General features: G+C 43.0%; 2 protein-coding genes across 2 annotated transcripts in view; one reads left to right on the forward strand and one right to left on the reverse strand.

Moving 5' to 3' along the window:
• Positions 1-311: 311 nt before the first annotated feature.
• LOC139654095 (toll-like receptor 13) lies at positions 312-5,517 on the forward strand. Its single transcript, XM_071531130.1, has 6 exons — positions 312-1,171; positions 1,310-1,872; positions 2,061-2,208; positions 2,330-2,700; positions 3,312-3,405; positions 3,732-5,517. The coding sequence occupies exons 1-6, from the start codon at positions 350-352 to the stop codon at positions 4,482-4,484; spliced, it is 2,751 nt and encodes a 916-aa protein (XP_071387231.1). The 5' UTR covers positions 312-349; the 3' UTR covers positions 4,485-5,517.
• Positions 5,518-5,685: 168 nt separating this feature from the next.
• LOC139654094 (protein outspread) overlaps positions 5,686-20,618 on the reverse strand; it is a 51,028-nt gene continuing 36,095 nt past the window's right edge. Inside the window, exons 10-25 of the mRNA XM_071531129.1 lie at positions 20,173-20,229; positions 19,993-20,061; positions 19,796-19,885; positions 18,306-18,415; positions 16,085-16,904; positions 15,850-15,966; positions 13,381-14,880; positions 11,107-11,946; positions 10,241-10,388; positions 10,045-10,150; positions 9,400-9,559; positions 9,204-9,311; positions 8,999-9,085; positions 8,735-8,897; positions 8,420-8,505; positions 5,686-7,106 (exon numbers count right to left, since the gene is read on the reverse strand). Of these exons, the coding sequence (XP_071387230.1) occupies positions 7,035-7,106; positions 8,420-8,505; positions 8,735-8,897; positions 8,999-9,085; positions 9,204-9,311; positions 9,400-9,559; positions 10,045-10,150; positions 10,241-10,388; positions 11,107-11,946; positions 13,381-14,880; positions 15,850-15,966; positions 16,085-16,904; positions 18,306-18,415; positions 19,796-19,885; positions 19,993-20,061; positions 20,173-20,229 (4,533 nt within the window). The 3' untranslated portion in view covers positions 5,686-7,034. The remainder of the gene's footprint in view (positions 7,107-8,419; positions 8,506-8,734; positions 8,898-8,998; positions 9,086-9,203; positions 9,312-9,399; positions 9,560-10,044; positions 10,151-10,240; positions 10,389-11,106; positions 11,947-13,380; positions 14,881-15,849; positions 15,967-16,084; positions 16,905-18,305; positions 18,416-19,795; positions 19,886-19,992; positions 20,062-20,172; positions 20,230-20,618) is intronic.

Raw genomic sequence — 20,618 nt, forward strand, 5'->3', positions numbered from 1 at the left:
GATTTCAAAAAATACTCTACAATGAATTACAACTACTATTAAACAAAAAAGCTACTCAATTACAGTAACAGGAGTAACTATATTTATTATTTATTAAATATAGTTTAATATTTAATAAGTAAGGGCATGAACTTTAAGAGCGATAGCCTTTTCATGAAGAAATCCTTGAACATTCAGTGCTTTGTCTCTTTAACATACTTCTATACAAGAAACAATAAAACTGATCATTCATTATAGCCTCACTGTGATTCTTTGTCAACTTCTTCATAATGCAGTGGGTTTTCTATGTCAAAACATTTTTTCTAGTTGGACTCCTGTGCAGCTTGTGTAGGGGAACTGTACAGCGAAGATGGTGCGAACTTCTCTGTTCTTGCTTCTGCTCAGCGCCTCGGCCTGCTGGGGTTTTGGCTTTAAGGGCTGCGCTCAGAACTACCCAGACGGGGAAACCATGTGGTGCTTCAACAATAACATCGCCAACCTCTCTGAAGTCACTAACATGCTCCCAGAAAACACAACGGCAGTCAACCTGTGCAAGAACAGGATCAGGGCCATCCCCTCTGGATGCTTCAAGCGCTTGCTCAAGCTCGCAGACCTGAACCTGAGCCAGAACCAGCTGGTCTCTCTGAGAGGAGGAGAATTCAGAGGACTGAAGCGCCTGGATCGTCTCAACCTGACCTGCAACAACATCTCACACATCCACCCCGATGCCTTCGATGAACTCACCAGCCTACGAATCCTCCTTTTAACCCATAACCAAATTGTCAGAATCTTGCCAGGTTTTTTTAGTTTCCTCCCTGGGATTCAAGAAGTGGATCTGTCTCTGAACAGGCTGAAGACTTTCAGCTGTGGAAAGTGTGGTGTCTCCTCCACTCTTAAGCGGCTATATCTTTTAGCTAACAACATCCAGAGGTTAAACGTGAGCGGTTTCCCTGCTCTTGAGTACATCAAGCTGTCCAACAACTCAGAGCTGGAGCTCCAGGCCGATGTCTTTGCCTACAACCCCAGGCTGAAGAGTCTGCTTCTGAAGGGGACTAAAGCTGAGGTGCTGGCAGGACTCTCTATGGAGACCAAGAGGAATCTTTCTTGGGTGACGTTTTCTGTGTTTGTGGAGAAATCCTCTTTCACCATCTGCGGATTGCTGAAAGGAATGGACCAGCTTGAGAGAGTGGAGGTACATGTAATTGTTATGCAGCATTTCTTTCCTCATTATTATACAACATCCATTTATAGTTCTTATAATGAGTGCTTTAACTCTGCTATGAGTATCAGTTTTAAATGAATCTAATGTGACTTTAATAACTTGATTCAGGTTGACCTAAGAGGATCCAGGTTTCCGCAGCATAACTCCAGTCTCCTGGACTGTGCCACTCCAAAAATGGTCGTTATTGAGAATGCTAACCTGGGGAATGTTGCCCAGTTGACGGTGGCCACGGGGAACACCAGCAGACTTGATCTCAACAACTGTGGGTTGAAGGAGATATCTCAAACTACATTTGATGGCTACAAAGGCCTGAAAACGCTACAGCTGAATGGAAACAAGCTAGTCATTCGCCCGGATACATTCAGAGACCTGATCCACCTCGACTTTTTAGCTTTTGACCGGAGCAAAATACGCGAACTGGACCCTAACTGGTTTGTCCCTCTGAAGAAGCTGACTCGCCTGTCTATCCTGAAAAATGAAATCACTGAGCTCACACCGAAGATATTCAGTGCCCTCACCCACCTTCAGCAGCTATACTTGCAGTTCAATCTGCTAAAATACATCACTAACCAGCCCTTCAGTAAACTGTGGAGGTTAGTGAAGCTCAACCTCAGTTTGAACATTATCGATTTCATTGAAGAGGGCTCCTTCCAAGACCTCAGAGAACTCAGGTATTTAGTATTATTTACTCCTTCCAAGACCTCAGAGAACTCAGGTATTTAGTATTATTTACTCTGCTTGTGCATGTGTGTGCTTGTACATTCATCCAACTGTCCTCTCTGTCCATCCAATTATATATATATATATATATATATATATACTGTACATCCATCCATCCATCCATCCATCCATCCACTAGATACCTGGACCTAAGTGGGAACCGCATAAAGAGGCTGACACCCTCCATTCTGTCAGGCCTAGTGAGTTTGAGCGCGCTCATTCTGTACAACAACCGCCTCTATTTTAAGCTGTATGAAACTCCTTTCATCAACCTGACTTCTCTGAAGGTATAACCAGCTTCTGATAATCGTTATGCACTTCATGATTGGCAATAGAAATGTAATGCATTGCAAGTATAATTCTATTTGTCTGTCTGTCTATCCGTTTAACCACATGTTCACTTTGGAGGTATTGGAGTTGAACTACCAGGGTCCCGGTGGCCGTGGTATTGGGTATATTGGACCGCATTTCTTTGAGGGTCAGCGGCGACTTGTCAGTCTTGCCATCGGACACAGCATCAGGGGTGACTTCCATCCTGAAGCCTTCGTTCCTCTGGTCAATCTGACGGCTCTGTACATAGCTGGCATGGTTATGAGCAAGACCAATCTGACTGCAGTGCTCTTGCCTCTCAAAGGGCTGAAGAAGCTGACTCTTTACAGGGCCGACCTGGACGCTCTGCCTGCTAACCTGCTGCCCCCAGGGAATTCACTGGAGATCCTGAAGGTCCAGTCTAACCACCTCCACACTATGGACAAGCCACTGTTGGAAGCTTTGCCAAGGTACAGAGGCCACTGAAATATCTAAAGCAAGCAGTTCTCAAAGGAGAATCGGTTACCAACAGAATTGGTCATTCAGGACCCCAACAAATACCTTCTCAGTAGTTTGATTTGGGTCTGAAACCAGATTGTAGCTTCTCATATAGGCTTACACCATTAGAAGCGGTTAATGCCACAGTCGAAGGCCTGTTCTTTTGATCAATGGGAACAACAGTGGCCTGGGGGCTTGGTACTCTACAGCGATTTTATAAAATATAGTTTAAAAATACCACTGAGGTGACCAGCACATGTCTTAGGTACCTCCCTAAGTACATAATATGGATCTGGGCCCTCAAAAAACTCAAATTCCTGTACAGTGAAGTCTGTTTCAGGACCAGTTGTCATCATGTTGAAAATCAGGACGCAAATAAAAACTATCCAGTTCATTGTCTGGTTGTGTGTTAAAACCGTGCAGGCTCACCATCCCACTGTTTTTCTGGTTATGTGACCCTGTCATCAGGTTGTTGCTAAGATGAGCCTCTATCATCTCTTGATATTTATTCTTGCCTTCTTAATTTCTGACTTTACTTAGGATTTAATTTAAGCAAATCAATAACCTTTGTGTTTGTTTCCAGATTGCGTGTCTTGGACATCAGCGACAACCCATTTGCCTGCACCTGTGAAAACGCCTGGTTCAAGACCTGGGCCGTCCATAACACTCATACACAGGTAGTAGGAGCTACAGACATTGTTACATATGTCGAGAATTACTTAATTCCAAAAAATGCATGTAACATTTCAACGTTTCGGTCTATAAGAGGAAGGTCTTATAGACCGAAACGTTGTATGCATTGTTTGCAATAAAGTAAGTTTAATCAGTGTACAGGACTTGTTTTCCTATTGGTCTAAGGCTGGCTCCATTAGTCCATTTGCACCTGTCTCCAAGACTTTTAGCCTAGTGTGTGGTAGCTTTTCTTCTCAAATGATAAATTTCTGTCAAGTTTTACGCCTAGTGGAAAACCCGATGGCAGTTTAATTCATTTCGTTCCCTCCAGGTGTCCTACCTGTACGACCTCCGCTGTGACAACAACAGGAGGTCGCCCTACCTGTGGCAGTTTGATGATAAGGCCTGCTCTTATGACCAGATGTCCTACACTCTCTTCATTGCCAGCTCTGTGATAGACGTGCTGTTTGTATGTGTGTGTCTGGCCTGGCACACACAGGGCCCCACCCTGCGCTACCTGGGGCTCGTCCTCAGGGCAAAACTCAGAGGACGGAGGGGGGTGCAGGGGGCCAACTTCCGGTATGACGCCTTCATCTCCTACAGCTCCAGGGACGAGGCCTGGGTGACGGGACAACTGCTGCCCCGGCTGGAGAGGCCGGCTGCCGGCGGGCCGAGGTTCAGGCTGTGCCTCCACCACCGAGACTTCCGCCCCGGCAGCGCTGTTCTGGAGAACATCGAGGCAGCCATCTACAGCTCCCGCCACACCATCTGTGTGGTGACACGTCACTTCCTGCGGAGTGAGTGGTGCACATTGGAGTTCCAGCTGGCCAGTCTGAGGCTTCTGTGTGACGGCAGTGATGTCCTGCTGCTGGTGTTCCTGGAGGAGATACCAGAGCACTGCCTCTCTCCATACACACGCCTGCGCAAGATCGTACGCAAGAAGACCTACCTCCTCTGGCCTGGAAACACACAGGAGCAGGAAGCTTTCTGGGTCAGACTGGTAGATGCTTTGAGAGAAAATGAGGAGGAAGAGGAGGAGGAGGAAGGAGGAAGAGTGGATGAGCTGGCTAGGCTAATTGACTAGACTTAAAGCTATTTCAATATGAAGAAGTTTGACATGAGAGATTAAATATGCCTTGGCTTTTTTAAGTGAGGCAGCCAGCTAAGATAGAGCTTTAGTTTAGGAGCTGTCTATGGACAAAACGAAATTGTTATATTATATTCTTTGCAAATATGGAAAAACATAAATTATTAAGCTGTGTGTCAGAGATCTTAATCAAGAAAACTGAATTTGAAAATTAAGTTAAATTCAATACCATTCAGTTTCAAGCAATTGCGTCCCATTTCGTCCCATAAAAGATGTCACTTGGCCCCAGCATGTATTACAGAGCTTTCAACTCCCTGTCTAGAGTAATCTGTAGTCTTCGACCTTTAGACAAAACTCTTCACTCTTCCTGTTCTACATTAAAGACAAAAGTTGATTTTACATTTGCAATCTGGGCCACTAAACCTATAGGTCTCAACCTGCCTAAAATAGACTTAGCAATATCTGCAAAACAGATGTCTTCTTTAAAAACACAACTGAAAACAGATTTTTATAAACTTGCAATAAACTGAAACTTGCTTTTGTACTCATGATTTAATGGCATTGTCTTGGTTTTTATCAGTTAGGCTATGTTAATGGAATCTGCAGTGTAAGAATGCCTTTTGTTCTAGCCAACTGTTGATATATTTGTTCTGTTCCTTTTTTTTTTTTGCTGCTCTTTGTAACTCTGTTAAGAAAAGTTCTTTAAGAGAAGTTGTTTTTTTTTAAATATAGAACTATCATTATCATTAACTGGGGACAAAGTTTTATGTCTCCATCTGCTGCTCAAGTCTGTTACTGCCAACTCACTCCAATACCAAGTTGATTGTCACTGAATAGTGAGCATAGTGATTATTGGTATTACTTATTTTATAGTCAGTTTGTTTTGAGACAATAATACATTTTGTTACTTTAATTAGTTGTTAGTAAAGCAAAGAAGGATGGCTGCTGTTCCACTGAGTTGGAATAAAGGAGCAGTGTCCCTCTACAGTGCACTGTGGCAAAAACAACTACCACGATTAACTACTTTCTAATGCAGCATAAACATCATTAAACTCCTTCATGGTATTAAATTGTGTCATTTCTCATCACAGATGTCTACTGCAATGTATCAGGGATTTCCATAATTTAAGGACACCAGAGTTTGAGATTCAGAAACAGATTCAGAAGATTCAGAAACACTTCATTTATTTGACGTTATACATTCAAATGAAAATAAAAAATATTCATATATATATTTAATATAGAGCTAGTAAGCAAGGTACAAGTTTAAAACAAAACACAGGAGTTTTCCGTGTGGCATATATACAAAGCGTGATTTGAATACTATACAGTGTGTATCCATAGCTGCACAGGTTTCATGGATGTGTATATTCTTCACTCAGTTGAGGCACAAAGACTATTTCAAAGACAGATTTCAGTGAGAGGTCAGGGATTGGGCCAAGTGCTTCAAGACCGCCGCTTACAGTAAAACATTTCAATCTCAACACCTAAACAGTAGGACTTGCAAAGCAAAGCTTATTAATGTTAAGAGTTCCACAAAAGCATAAAGTAGGAAAATGAGGCAAAGTGATCATTCTGCAATTCAAATTACCATACAGTCATGCAAAGTCCTAAATAGTGTCAATTTTTTTGAGATGAAATTCTCACACCAAACTCAAAACTGAGCAAACTTAAATTCATGTTGTAAGAGATTAAAAATAAAAAAAAACCTCAGTATCACTAACAAGTCACGGTTGTTTACCATATTTGACAGAAGTCATGATGTTTGGTTGCACTGCAATAATAGTTGACTTGAAGTCACTACACCAATTTGAGACAAATAAAAGAAACAGCTTCCTCAAGTAGTCAAGTGATAAGTGCAACCCCCCCCCTCTGTACCCCTTCACACACAGACACTCATAATTTTATAAATCTCTCATACATCAATCAGCAATATAAGCATCACATTTTTTTCCACTATCAATCAAACCATAGGTATAGTACAGCAGATGCCCCAACAATCAATGGCAAACCATACTCTTCCACATATCCAGTAGTTATGTACAACACAACTGGTGCAACATAAAACACATAAAAAAAAAATTAGATATAGAAATTGTAACCAAAACAATAAAATACAGCAGATATTTAATTAATTCATATTGGGAAATATATATTATTCATACCGTGTATTGCTGTCTGTTTTGGCATTTTGGTGGATCAATAAAAAAATAAAATGCTGTCACTTATCCCTCTCAAAGGTAACACAGCTTAAGCTTGACACTTATCCACCTTGGACAGATTCCATATTAAGGTTATTAAAGAAAACTTACACAGGATTGATTCAGTTATGTAAACTAAAATGAAGAGACTTTTTTCCAAGAATACAAAAAAAAAAGTGACAACTTTTCATTACGAACAGAGAAGCAGCCAGTCCAGGTTTAGAATAGATACTGATAGATTTTGTCCATTTGCTGTAAGAGTCTCCGCCTGATGGTGGCATGGCCTTAACAATCTGACCAACAACCAAGGCTAGCAAAGAGAAAAGAAACTTCAGATTCTCAATATTCAAATCTTTCTGGAATCCTTTGCCTCAAATAGCTTCATGCGCTCCTGCACAGTTAGTCCCTCTTTTAGGCTCTAGAAGAGAGAGAGAAAAGAAATGTTATTGATATTTAACTTATAATAAGGGCTCATGTGGGCAGAGAAGAACATTCAGAAAATGAACCAGGAAATTTGTCAATTGCAAATCCCAGACAATTTTCTGCTTTTGAAGACATATTTTAACCTTCCTCATTGCAGGTCTCAACTTAAGATGTGCAGGAAAAAAGTGTTATTGTTGGAACAAAGTCGTGCAAATTGCCACACCAGAGATAACTGCAAACAACCATGATGTGCATACAGTATTTCTGGAGGACAAATACCTTCCACCATTGAAGACACAAAAGACTGACAAACTGACCAAAGACAAACACACTTCACAGAAAAGGTTATTTCACATCAATAGAGCATCACAAAGTTAGAACTTCTGAGATGTTTCGCATAAAAAAAGACAGCTGTCATTTCTGTATATCATGCATGCTGAGACAGCTCATCGATTCACTCGTTGGGTAAGACTGATATTCCCCAGCTATCACTGCAGAGGTAAACAGTGGTGGCTGCAGCGAAATCTCATTAAGTGTCACTAGAACTAAGGGTGACTGTTCCAGTAAGTTTACAGTATATTGCGAATACATATCATTGGCTGTTGCAGAGATTTTTAAGTGTACAGTTTTTCAGGGAGGAATGTACCCAGGTGGGCTTTCGCAGGACAGTTTATTTTTTAGGCATTGTCTGCCAACCTGATTTGCTAATGACCGCAACTGTGATATTTTTTGGACATGTGGGACACTACAATCAACTCTTGGTGGTGGTGCAGGTTGGGGTAGAGGGGAGATCATGCGAGGTGGGGAAGGGCATGCTTGCTCTAGGGTCATGCTATACCTACAGCACATCTTGGGGCAGGGGGGGAATCACCCCACAATGGGAGTGTCAGCTATCCCATGAGACCTGTTCAGTGACAGACTGATGGACAAAAAAGACATATGACAAACTTACAAGACAAACAACTTACAAAATCACTTCCTAACCTATTTTAAAACAGCAAAATTGGAAGCCTTCCAAAAAAGCAACAAAGATACATGGAGAAACAACCTTGATGCAACTCGAAATATTTTGCGGATTTTGGGAAGTGGCTTATAGAGGCGAGCACATTGCCAGACTAACAATTAACAAGAATGAAGTCAAGTCTGCACACTGAAAGCTCAACACATCACCTCACTTTGTGCAAACAAACAGCAATGGTAGACTTAAGAATGTGTGGATTTTACTGCATTCATATGTTTTGGATTTGAGACAATGTGTCAGTATTTGGGAAAGAAAAACAGGTAAAATTTGTCCAACCAGTCTCTCACCTTCGACCTTATACCTCTTGTTTGCTTGGCGATCGTTGATCGTTCTTTTTTCAAGAAGTCTGGATTACTTTTTGATTTCATGATATCTAAAAAAAATAGAAAATTAACATATTAATGGAATATTACTTTTGGGCAAAATGACAATAACTTAAAGTAACACCATAATCACCATAATAACCACCATCACCACCATAATAAGTAACCGTAATCACCATGTTGACACAAGATATTAAAAGTATTTAGTTTTTCGAAACTATAAAAATTAAATTGAGTTTTCCTAATAGGAAACTCAAAATGTCATAGTTTTGTATTAACCATATCCAGGTGTGACGGCTCCATCTACAGTCCTCTCCCCAAGTGCTTCTGTGGCAACGAGCAGTTTCTCCTTCAGTTTGCTGATGTCGCAGTCTGCCTTTGCTTTCACAATGCTGAGCTCTGTGTAGATGTCCTTATATTTGTCTGTGGCATATTTCTTATCCTGATGAGAAGAGAAATCAGTGAAAAGGCAACTCAAATTTTGGTATTTTGATAAGAGAACCTGAAAATGTGGCTTGAAAGGATGATGTCTATTTCCAATACCCTTAAAGCAGACTGCAGTTCATCTTTCAAAGAGTGGATTTCCTGTTTAAGATATTGGATCTCTGACTCTTTAATTCGTAGCAACACCTAAAAATGGAGAGGAAAAGATCAGATTATACAGCAAAACCTTGATGTATATGGGTTGTGTGTGGGATGTGTGTGTGTGTGTGTGTGTCTGTGTGTGTGTGTGTGTGTGTACACATACCTCTAGTTCGTAGACATCCTTGCCCTGGGTAAGCGGTGACAATGCGGTTTCACCACTGAAGCAGGAGCGCATTCGAGTGATCTCTGCACTCAGTCGGTTATTTAATTCCTGTGGGGCACAAAGATGTCAATTTTTGTCTGTAGAAAGGAAGGTGTTTGTGTGTGTGTGTGTGTGTGTGTGTGTATGTGTTTTTAACCTGGTTGTGTGCGTTGAGCTCCTGGTTCTCCCTTTGACACTGCCTGAGGGCCTGCCTCTCGGCCTCCAGCGCCTGGGCCAGGTGAGCGTTCTCCAGGCATTTCTGGGAATACTGCTCTGACAAAACCTCCAGCTCCCTCTGGATGGACTGCAGCTCCTCCCTGGACAGTTGGATCAACATGATATCAATTCCCATTTCATGTCACATTACCAAATATATTACAGCTTTTACCCAGCCCAGAAGAGAGTGGACCCTTTCATGTCACAGTGACCGTTTCCTAAAAGCCAGTTAACAACATTCCAAGTATAGGGTGCTCCAGTTACTCGACCTCATACAACCTTATGGATGGGGCAAGCTCATGCACCGATCAGAAGACCTAGATTTAGTTTCTGCTATGAGTCCAGTTGTCAAGAAAGAATTGGTGGATGGATAAAATCAAAACTATCCAAAAATACACAGTTCGCACAACTCCATACCTTCACAATCTTGAATAATGATGAAAATTCCATGCTCCATTTCTACAAGACCATTGCTCATGTTTTTTTACATTTGCCCTACTGCAACTGAAAGCTACCCTGCTTCTCATTCACACAGATAAACACAGTCCAGTGGTGTAGAAAGTTATGTTCTTGTCAGAAAACATACTCATATTGTAAGCGAAGCTCATCAATGTCAGAGTTCAGTCCACTCAGTTGGGAGCGGTGGGTCTTCTCCAGTTCCTCCTTGTGTGCATTCTTCATAGCTTCAATAGCTGGATTAAAGACAGATCACACATGATTATGTCAATCTTGTTTAAAAGATATTATATCAATTACAGTTGATAATACAGTAGGTTTCTTACCAGCAATTGTGGCGGCAGTTTCCTCAGCCAACAGTCTCTCTCTTTCTTCCATGAGTTTAGAGACCTCCCTCTGGTGCTGCCTCTGGATGTCCTCTATGACCTTCTGGTGTGTTTCCTCCATTGCTGCAAAGCCACGTTCACATGTGGCCTAGGGGACGAAAGGGTTAACATGCTGTCATCATGAAAATCTGAATTTTCCACTTATCAATTAACTATATTCTAATTTGTGACTACAACTTCAGTGCAATATCAGTTAACAGCTCACTAGGCTACATGGTGCATTATTGACAAGCTCAAGCAAAATCACATTGCAGGAAGCCATGCAAGCTTTTTATTACCTAAAGCCAAGCTAGGTTAGTAAGAGAGCGAGTTAAGGAAGTAAATTTCTTTTCCTGAGAGGCTGCATTTTGTCACTGACAGACTGTGGTTCAGTCTATTTCTGAAGGTGGGAAATGAGTACAGTCTACTGATGCCTAAATGAAGAGGCAATGCTGTGGTGAAAGTGAGACATGCAGGTGAGAATTATTGTTTTACTCATTAGCACCTACTTAAGTGATGACATACTGCTGTGGAAAGTTTTGTTTTTCATTAAGTAAAAGCTATGACCAGTTATAATCACATTACTGGTTACAAGCAAATTGATATAATCCAAGATGCATTTTTAAATAAACAAAATAATTTCTCAATTTGTGCCATTTTCCAATTTCAATTCCTCCTTGAAGATTAGTAATGGGCTAATATGGAATGATGAAGGCTACTGTTTGTTTGAAGGACAAAAGCAACCAAATATTTTGCTATTTTACTATTCATCTACTACTCATTACTCATTCATAAAAAATACTAAGGTAAAATGAAAGAGCAAAAACCTTAAGACTTTCAAAGTCTCTCTGGTATTTCTCTCTCAGGCTGGCCACATCTCCTTCTAGGTGCTTGTTCTCCAGTTCATCCCTCATGGTGTTCATCTGGGTCTCCAGCTCCTGGATCCTGTCCTTGAGAACCACCATGGGGTCTACCTCTGACATGGTCTGTGCTTCCTCCCCCTTCCCCTGCTCCTCCTCTTCCATTGGTGCTGCAGCCTCATCACTCTGAGGTGAGTGGGAGACCTCAGGGTATTTATTGCCCTGTTGGTGCTCTTGGATACAGCGAATGGTGTCCATATACTGGGCATGCAACTTCTGAATCTCCTCCTCATGGATATGCTGGAGCTCACAGATCCTCTCCTGGAACTGCTCCTCCAGTTTCCTCACGTGGCCCTCATGCCGCTCCTCCATGGTGTCCATATCCACCAGCAGAACCTCTAGCTTTCGTTGGCTGTCAGCTGTGGTCTCCATGAGGGCCAACTCTGTGGAGGCACGGCCCTGCTCTGCTTGGCTTAGCTCTTGCTTGTGCCTCTGCCTCAGCTCTTCAGTCTCCATATGGAATTGCTCCTCCAAGTGGACCAGTTGCTCCTGCTGCCGGGAGAGCTGGTTCACACGTTTTCCGATTTCACTTTTCAGTGTTTGGTTCTCCTTCTGGAGAGTGGCCACTGTTTCTGTGAAGCTCAGGCGCTCCTCCTGCAAGGATGCTTTGTATTTCTCTTGGATGGCAATGACATTGCGGGCATGCTCCTGGACAAGAGCATCCATGTTCTGACCTGCCTGTTGACACCGGCCCAAGTCCCGTTCATGCATGGCTCGTAACCTGCAGGCAACATAAGCCACTTGAGCCTGGATAAGAGCTTCACGCATACAAAGGGAGCTACTTGTGAAATGATGTGTAGCTTGGTGCCCTGCAAGAGAACGGATCATGTTGGCCACTCCAGCATGGTTGCCACCACTCTCCATCTCGTGAGCATATCTATGAAGGACTGCTGCCTGTCTTTGAAGCTCGGCAGCCAGGCTGTCATGTGCATTTTGCAGTGACTCAATAGAGTCAACACTGCAAGATGGCATGTCTCCAGCCAATTGTCTATCTATGATTTCCTCTGCCAGGTCTCTGGCCTCTTCCATTTCAATCTGCTCCATATAGGGAGCAAGTTCAGGAGGACGAATATCAGCTAACCTCTGTTGACTAAAACCAAAGTTATTTCTCACTTCTTTGATTACGTTTTTCAAATCAGGCCTTTTGAAAGCTTCAAAAATTGCTTTCAATGCCAACTCCCTTTGTTGTAGGTTATTATGGGCTTCAGTCAGCTCCCTTTTGAGCATTCTGAATTTTTCCTCATAGAAAACTTTGAGGTTTTGAATAGAGTAAGCTAGTTCAGCTTTAATGAAAGTGTTTAAGATAACTGTGGCATTAATATCGGCATCAGCTGAAACTCCGCCCTCTCTTGATTTAGCAACATTCGAATGTTCACATTCTGTCTCTGCTTTCTCCAATTCTTTCCAAAATGCACTCTCCAACATCAACTTCCTGGTCAAGACATCAGCATAAACTATAGCCAAGCAATCTTCATCACCTCTTTTAATGTTCTCGATGTCTTCCCATATCTCAGCAAGACCTTGTAGCAGGTCAGACTTTGAATTTTGTATTAACAAAGCCATCTTGTTCAAAACAATTGCCTCAAAAGACAGGGTTTTGGCAAAGAGGCGCATTGTTTCTTCATCTAAGTCCTTGCTATTAAGAGTCTCTTGGGTTTGATTTTGATGGACCCCTAGTGAGGGCTCTTCCAAGGTCTTTTCCCCTTGTCTGATGTACAATGTTGCATTGAACAACTCATTCTCTATCTCTGACAAGGAGTGCAACTGTGAATCGGTGGTCTCATGAGAGCCACTGAGAATAGCCCTGACTTTCTCTCGACTGGTTTCCACACACACTAGGGCCTTGGCATATTCGTTATTGGCAGCACTAATCTGACACCCACTTCCACAACTGGGTTCTGTCTCTTGGTGAGGTTTATCATCCATCTCCTTTAGATCAGTCATGGACAGGTCTTCTGCTTGGACAGCTCTTTGCTCTGCAAGGTTCTGTGTGAGGTTTCTTAGCTTTTCCTCAGTGGCCAGCAGTTTAGTCTCTAGGGCATGTATGATGGAGATAAACTTCTCTGGGTCACTTGTGTAATGGAATGTGATATCAGAGGAGCTTATTCCTTCAGTTGGACCGACATCTTGGCTCAAATCTTGGTTAACTTTCTGGCTTGTATCTATAAAGGTGCTGCTCACATGACTGGAGTCCAGGCCCTCTAAGTTGATGTATTTTTGGCACTGAATGCTGGAAAAACGTATCCGCGGCCTCTTAGCCTGAGACTCCTTATCATCTGAGGAGTTTGTTGTCTTGGATGAAGTGTCAAAGGCAAATGACAGTTCTGTATTTGTTGGCAAGGAGGGTGAGGTTGTAACCCTTTCCTGTGTGTGCCGTTCTGGGATTTGCTGCCTTTCCATGCGGAGGCCAGCGTACCCCAGCTGCAGGGCATTGAGGTGCTGCTCTAGCTCTGCAATACGGTCCTCTGCAACCACAAGCTTAGCTTGCAGATCCCTTTCAGCACTGCAGGGCTCAACCTTATCTAAGAGGCTATTACTTATTTGACAGAGAAGCTCCTCCTTAGCTTGCAACTTCTGTTCTGTCTCCTCCAGGCTGTTGCCAAGTGCAGTCATCTTAACAAGGGCCTCTTTCAGGTCATTGTCCTTGCGTTCCACCAGCCTCTCATACATTTCCTTAGTCTGCCGGATCTCCTCCTCTTTTTCTCTGAGGAACTGGCTCATCTTCTGGAACTCTTCAGAAGCCCTCTCATAAGAGTGTTCAAGGGTGTAGTAATCAGCTTCTTCCGTTTCCAGACGATTACGGAGCTTGTTCACCTCGCGGTCTGCCTCTGCAATCTGGTTGAGAAGCTCCTGACAGTGGCATGTGAGATGGCCTTTCTCTTCCTCTAGCCTACGGACACTCTCTCTCAGTTTCTCAACCATACCAGTCTTCTGGGCCAGTTCCTCTTGCAGCTTCAGCACTTCCTCCCTGCCCTCTTTTGCCTGCCTCCCTCTTAACAGGGTCTCCACCTGCTGCTCAGCCTCCAGCAGTCTGTCCTCAATCTCTTTCCGTACACTTTCAGCCTCAGCTAATCTTCTACTCAGGCTCTGTCTTTCCCTCTCATGATTCTCTTGTATGCTATGCTGCTCCTTCCTCAGGCGCTCCTCCTTCAGTGCCTGACCCTCTTCAGTAGCGCATAGTCTGGCAGTCACCTCCTGTAGCCTCTCTTGGAGCCTCTGTACCTCCCTCAGGTGGTCCCTCTGCAGGGCCTGCTGACGCTCCAGGTGCCTCAGGGCCTGATTTCTCTCCAAGAGGCTGGCCTCTACTTCACGGAGTCTGTCCTCGCTGTCCCTTAGCTGGGCGCGTAGGGTGGCCTCACTGGATCCCCATTCCTCCTCCTGTTCCCTGGAACGTTCTTGCTCTAGCTTGAGCTCGTTACGCATACGGGCCACAGCCTGCTCACTAGCTAAGATTTCAGCCATTGCAGAGGCCAGTTTAGCCTGCAGAGCCTGGATGTCAACCTCATGTCGGTCTACAGCATCCTGGGCTTCGGTGTAGCTTCTCCTTAGTGTTTGAACCTGCTGCTGAGCAAGGTCCTGCTTGCGCTTCTGGGCCTCCACCTCACCCTGCAAATCTTGGTTGAGCTTGTGCAAGCGTTGCCATGGCACTCTGTGTGGTGAGGTGGAGGGGGGTGTTGCACTCTTGAAAAGATTGATGAGACAGTTTCATTAGTGACATCACCTCACTTCCCCTACCACATACGGAGAACCACATCTCAGGGGTTACCAGGGAAAAAAATGTTTTCTTCCCTTTTCCATTTAATGTTCATACCAAAACCTTTCTTTTGAGAAGCATTTTCCCAAGCTTTCACTGTGCTTTTTCAGAGATGACTTGGAAGTTGAAAAGTTTGAATGACAAAAAAATAAACTTAAAAGTGGGTGAATAATATAGAGATATATAAAAATGGACATGAACAGACAGCAAAGCAATCAAGTGCTTATTTTAAGACCAACCCATAACTTCCTTAATTGCATTACTTTAAACTTGTGAACTGTGAATGTGATGTCATACAACAAAATACCCATCCTGCCTGTTCCATAATCTCATTAAAAAAAATAACAACATGTGCATGATGTATAAAGGAATTAGTTAAATTATGCAATTCCAAAACACCCAAAAGCATGCACAAATCAAGCTTGGAAAAGACACACAGACAAAGCACAGATGAACAGAGAGAAAAAGCACAGCGCAAGGCTTCTTGATCAAGTTTCTTACCTTGAGCATATCAGTCCAAATCAATTATTTTCCCAGGAGATGTGAAACTCCGTAAAACAGTTAGTGAAAATTCATGCTAAGAACACCACAACCATGCATATCAGTTTTAGAGACTAAGCACCCACACCTGTTAGTAGAATTTCATACAAGTTACAGTAGCCACACATAAATCTACCATGAGCCAGTACACTGTATTACAATAATACATAGAGTACAAAATGTATAGCTTTGTATCGTATTTGACCAGTACATTTATTCTATTTTGCAAAGTATGCAAACCATTCCAAACATACAAAAGATTCCCTTGCCATAGTACATGTTACAATGCTATTTGTTCATGGTGTCAACTATTCAATACCAAATGAATCCTCTCTAATGGATGGTGAGTGTGGTACCTGCAGTACATAGCCCTCCCTGGCACTTTGTTCTCTCCCTCTTGCATCTTCCAGTTGTTCCTGTAAAAGATTGTTCTGTTGCTGCAGTCGGTCCAGCTCCTTTTGCTTCTGTCCCAGCTGAACAAAGTACCAGGTACAGAAAAAAAATGAATGAATGGCAGAATGATGCAGTACCATAGTATCATACCATTAGTACCATAATCATAATGTATCTGAACATGTTTGGGAAACATACCTCTTTGTCTAGAAGGGCAGCAAGTTCATGTGCAGGCAATCTTTCAGAATTAACAGAGTTTCCTATATTTGTACTGATGGGCACTTGCTTCTCTTCTCTTAATGGTGTTGTCTCCACTTGATGCCAGCGCTGCTCAATCTCTACCTGGACATCTGAGGTCCTGTTACCCTTCTGCCCACTCTTTTCTTCACTGGGGTCAGTGTGCATGGCTGTAGGGTGGTCTACTTCCATCTTCCCCTGGTCCTGACGTTCAGGAGTCCATGGCTGCACCCCAGATGTAGTGTTTAATGTGGTAGTCATGGTAACCGTAACAGTATTTGGCGTGTGGGTTGCACTGGTTGTGGTGTGCTGCAGGATGCTCTTCCTTTCCTCGAGCCAGCGCGCTCGCTCCTTTTCTATCTCTGCAGTTGCCACGGAAAGTGGTTGAGAACCTGAGACAGAGGAGGTCTGGGGAGAGGAGGTGTTAGAGATTGGAGAGGATGCTGAGGAGGAAGGGGATGAGGAGGAACAGCAAGAGGAAGTGGTTGTGGAGGATGATGACGGAGAGCTGAGGTCGACTGTGTCCGCTCTATCCCTCATGGACTTTTCTGTTTGTCCCGCTTTGAACTCAGACCAGTCGTAGGTCTTGGAGCGGCCCTCTCGTCTGCGCTCACGAACCCGACTTTTGCGTGGCTCAGAGGCTGGCAAAGAGGCACTGCTACCAGCTGGCTGTGTGTGCACATCCATCTTGGGGGCCTCAGGACTGGGGCTGGGCTCAGTGGAGGCCTGTGGACATGGCTCCAACACCACTTGCCCTTTTCCCTTCTCCTCAGGGAGGGATCTGAGGGGATAAGAACAAAAACCAAAAACAAATAAAATAGTTAGACTGGATGGCTTAAACCACAACCTGATGATGAATGCCAACATTTCCATCAGCTCAAGCTACTCACATTACTATTACATAAAGCCTTGATGGACAAACCATTAGTGCATACATTTTTGGCAGTGCAGCATACTACTACAAGCGAGATTAACTGAAAGGAATGTATCAAAGTCAAACATCTAAACATTCAACATTTTATTTGGCAAACTGTTGTAATTGCACATTGGGCTCAAAGCAGCTTTGGTGTTTCTCTTGGTGTCCACAGCTGTAGTCTGAGGCTCAGGCCTAATGGTTCTGGTGCAGTCGCCTGCCTTCAGCTTCTTTGTCCACTCCCGTTTATACAGTAGCGTTTGAAATTACTGCAATGTGTTTCCAGTAATCCGTACACTGCTTGGCACTTTTAGTGTTGAGGAGCAGAGCACTTAAAAAAAGTAGCCTGACCGAATAATCTATTTCCATCACGTTGTGTGGAGGTGGCAGGAGTGGGGGGTAAGGGGAAAAGGAGAAGGGGCACAGCCCCAGAATAAGGAAGAGGTGTCTGTGTGGCGTCTGTGCAGAAATGCCAAAAATATCACACATTCCCCCTGGAGAGAGCCGCCTGAGAGACAGACTCGCGCACAGCAAGACTAATCGGTAAATGCAGCTCAAAGCATGTATACAGTACCATACGTACATGTGATGAGTCCTCTGAAAGGCAAGACTCAAGAGTAAGAACACTGACATGACAGTGTTAAAGTATCCCTGAAAAAAAACCCTCAGCTGAATACTTGATTGTTGTTGTGGTTGCTTTGGAATATAGGAATGCAACAAAATACTTTCTCTTTCCCAGCTGTTCCTTACTGTTAACTCAATGGCATTTTTTCCTTCTGTGCTTCGGTTTTGTGATTGTTATGTGACCACCTCCAAACATTACTCTGTGGATAGTCACATTATGACCATTATTATCATTCTCTGCTGCTGATCAGGTAAGGTGGATCATTCTAATTGGCTGATATAGTAGCAGTGTGTGGGGCCTTCAAGCCTCTACAGTGGCACAACTGACAGGGAGACATTACTCAACAATCACATGACACAGGGTGGGACGACAAACACGCCGAGGCTGACATTGCTGAGCAATTACATCACTGTTTGAGGAGGGGGAGATATTCAACACACAAGCACTCCAACCTGGGCTTCAGAACGGACAGTTTCAAAGAGACGTTTTTCCTGGAAGCAGGTTGGAAATACCAGTCGAGGGAAGAAGAGAGAAAGAGGAAAGAGAGGGCGAGGAGGAGAGAGAGATTAATGAGATAAAATAAGTGAGAAAAAACAGTTATTATATCTGCCAGTGGTTAAGTGTTGATCCTCTTTGGGCATTACCGGGTGACATCAGGGGCGATAGTGGGCCGCACATTCTTCATGATGGCCTGAATCCAGTTGCGACGGATCCCAGAGGTCATGGCCGACAGAGTGCATGCCCCCTCCTTACACTGGAAACAGAGCAGGCATGACATTAGAATGACTGACAGGGATGAGACAACATGCCGATTTAAAAGACCTCTTACCGTGACCTTATTGCCAATTTTAAAATTCTAAGCCTAAGCTTTTCTGGTATGCAGCAGCATGGCTTTTCCCATTTCAGTTAGCAGATATCAGTTACTTGTCCTTAATTGATTATAACCTATTCACTTGTAATGCTTATGTTGAAATTTTTGGTGAGGTCATTGGAGGGCTTTGATATGGATTACACAGACAGTTTTAAACTTGAATGGAAAACAAAACACAGTTGTTCAGTGTGTCACACAATCAAGTTTACATACCACATTGCACCAGGTAATATCACCCCTGAATCTATATCAGTACTGTGTCTAATAGAGATGGCACTTTACAAGAATCCTATCAAATATTTAGGCACCCCATTTATTTGATGCAGACAACAATGTGTTGTTTTGGTTCTGCACTCAGATCAATTCTAGCCCCCCACCAGTCTGAACATGGACCAGAGAGAGTAGTTATAAATACTGGAGTTATTAATTTCTCGTCACTAAACCCATGTTGTTCTCAGCCAAAGAGACAACGATCCTCTCTACAACTCTATTTCTGGATTCCCTGAGAAAATAGCCAGAGAAAGCGGCTTCAAGCCAATGTAAACATAACAAATGACCTTGTAGTCTCTGTTCTCCTCATACTCATACAGGCTGGATTTGTATGTAAAGTTGAAATCTATAAGTAACATGAACAAAACGCCCACTGACATCAGCTGGCGAGTTATGATTAACTTTCAAGCAAGTACATAGGTCCAGCAAGTGTTTGGCATATGCTAAAGGGATGAGATGTTTGGTTCACAGCCAAAGGATTATATGAGCTAAGCATCCTTACATTAGTTTCACAGGACGTTCTATGGAACTGCATAGTTGTTATGCCGTTATGGTTCAGGGTGAAAGCCTTAAAAATAGCTTATACATAAGGGTTTTCAAAACATGAGTGTTGTTGAGCAAGTGTGGACACAAGGACAGGCTTTTTGAATGCAGGAGGTTAGGTAAACATATTGTGCAGGATGAGGGGCATGTGGGTTCAGGGGGACAACCAGGGGTGGCAACGTCTGTGGCAGATTTAGACCCCCATGATGTCAGCCTTACACAGAGGGATGACAGGTCAAGTGACATCCTTCGTGACGGGACAAAGAATTGTTTTAAAAAGAGAAATGGCAAAACCTGATCCCTACAGTTGCACCACATGGTGACTCAGGCTGTTTATAGACTGGTAGGTCACAGCAGAGCAGCACCGTATAGACGATGAGTTTTACCTTAAGCTTTTTAGCTGTGATCAATGACAGCGGAGAATCAATGGCATGCAGAATCAACACTCACCAGGATTTGGAAGCCATAGTTCCTCTGGACGGGGAACTCGGTCACATCGTAACATGTAGAAAGGTCAATCTCACCATCCAGATCTGAAGCCTAGGGAAAAAAAAAAAGAAATCCTTGTTATTTACCTATTCATTGGCATAAAATAATGACCACTTAATCACAATACTGACAAACCCCTTGAAGGAAAAAAGCCTTACCTCCTCAGCTACTGAGTCCTTGTAGTACCTCAGACTCTGGTCTGTAAGAACAAACCAGTGTTTCTTCCACTAAAGGGGAATAAGACACCATATTTATACAATATCAGGATGTTTATGCAGTTCAATTGGGGAAAGAGTTGAGGTCTCCAGTCATTAATTTCTACTAATGAAACAAATTACCATTCCATCTTCATATAGCTTGGTCATCCATCCTTTTTTGAAGTTCAACAGATCTGGCTGCAGAGAAAACAAATCAGAGAGGCATCAATGTGATATGATGCGATATGTGATGCAACTAAATTAGCTCATCCTTATCAATGATAGTTAACTTGGCTACCAGCTAGTCTGGAGAGATTTTCAACTAAATAAGTAGACTTCAAACAAATAAGTACAAAAAAACACAGGCAAAAAGAAATAGCCAGGCGTAACACTACTACAGCAAGTTAGCCACAAACTTAATGATCATGTTGAAAAGTGTTTAGCTTATGCAATCCAAATCCTAACATTGGGGTCAATGTTTACATTTTGTACTAGTTTTTGCCATTGTATTAAAAGGTAAGTCCTCATTACTGATGTAATCCGAACATATTATTGACATTTCTCTAAACAATGTTCCATTTATGTTT

Source organism: Centroberyx affinis, unplaced genomic scaffold (assembly GCF_046629955.1).
Source record: "Centroberyx affinis isolate AG114_WGS23_722 - 3 ecotype Tasmania unplaced genomic scaffold, CSIRO-AGI_Caff_v1 ptg002034l_1, whole genome shotgun sequence".
NCBI lineage: Eukaryota > Metazoa > Chordata > Actinopteri > Beryciformes > Berycidae > Centroberyx > Centroberyx affinis.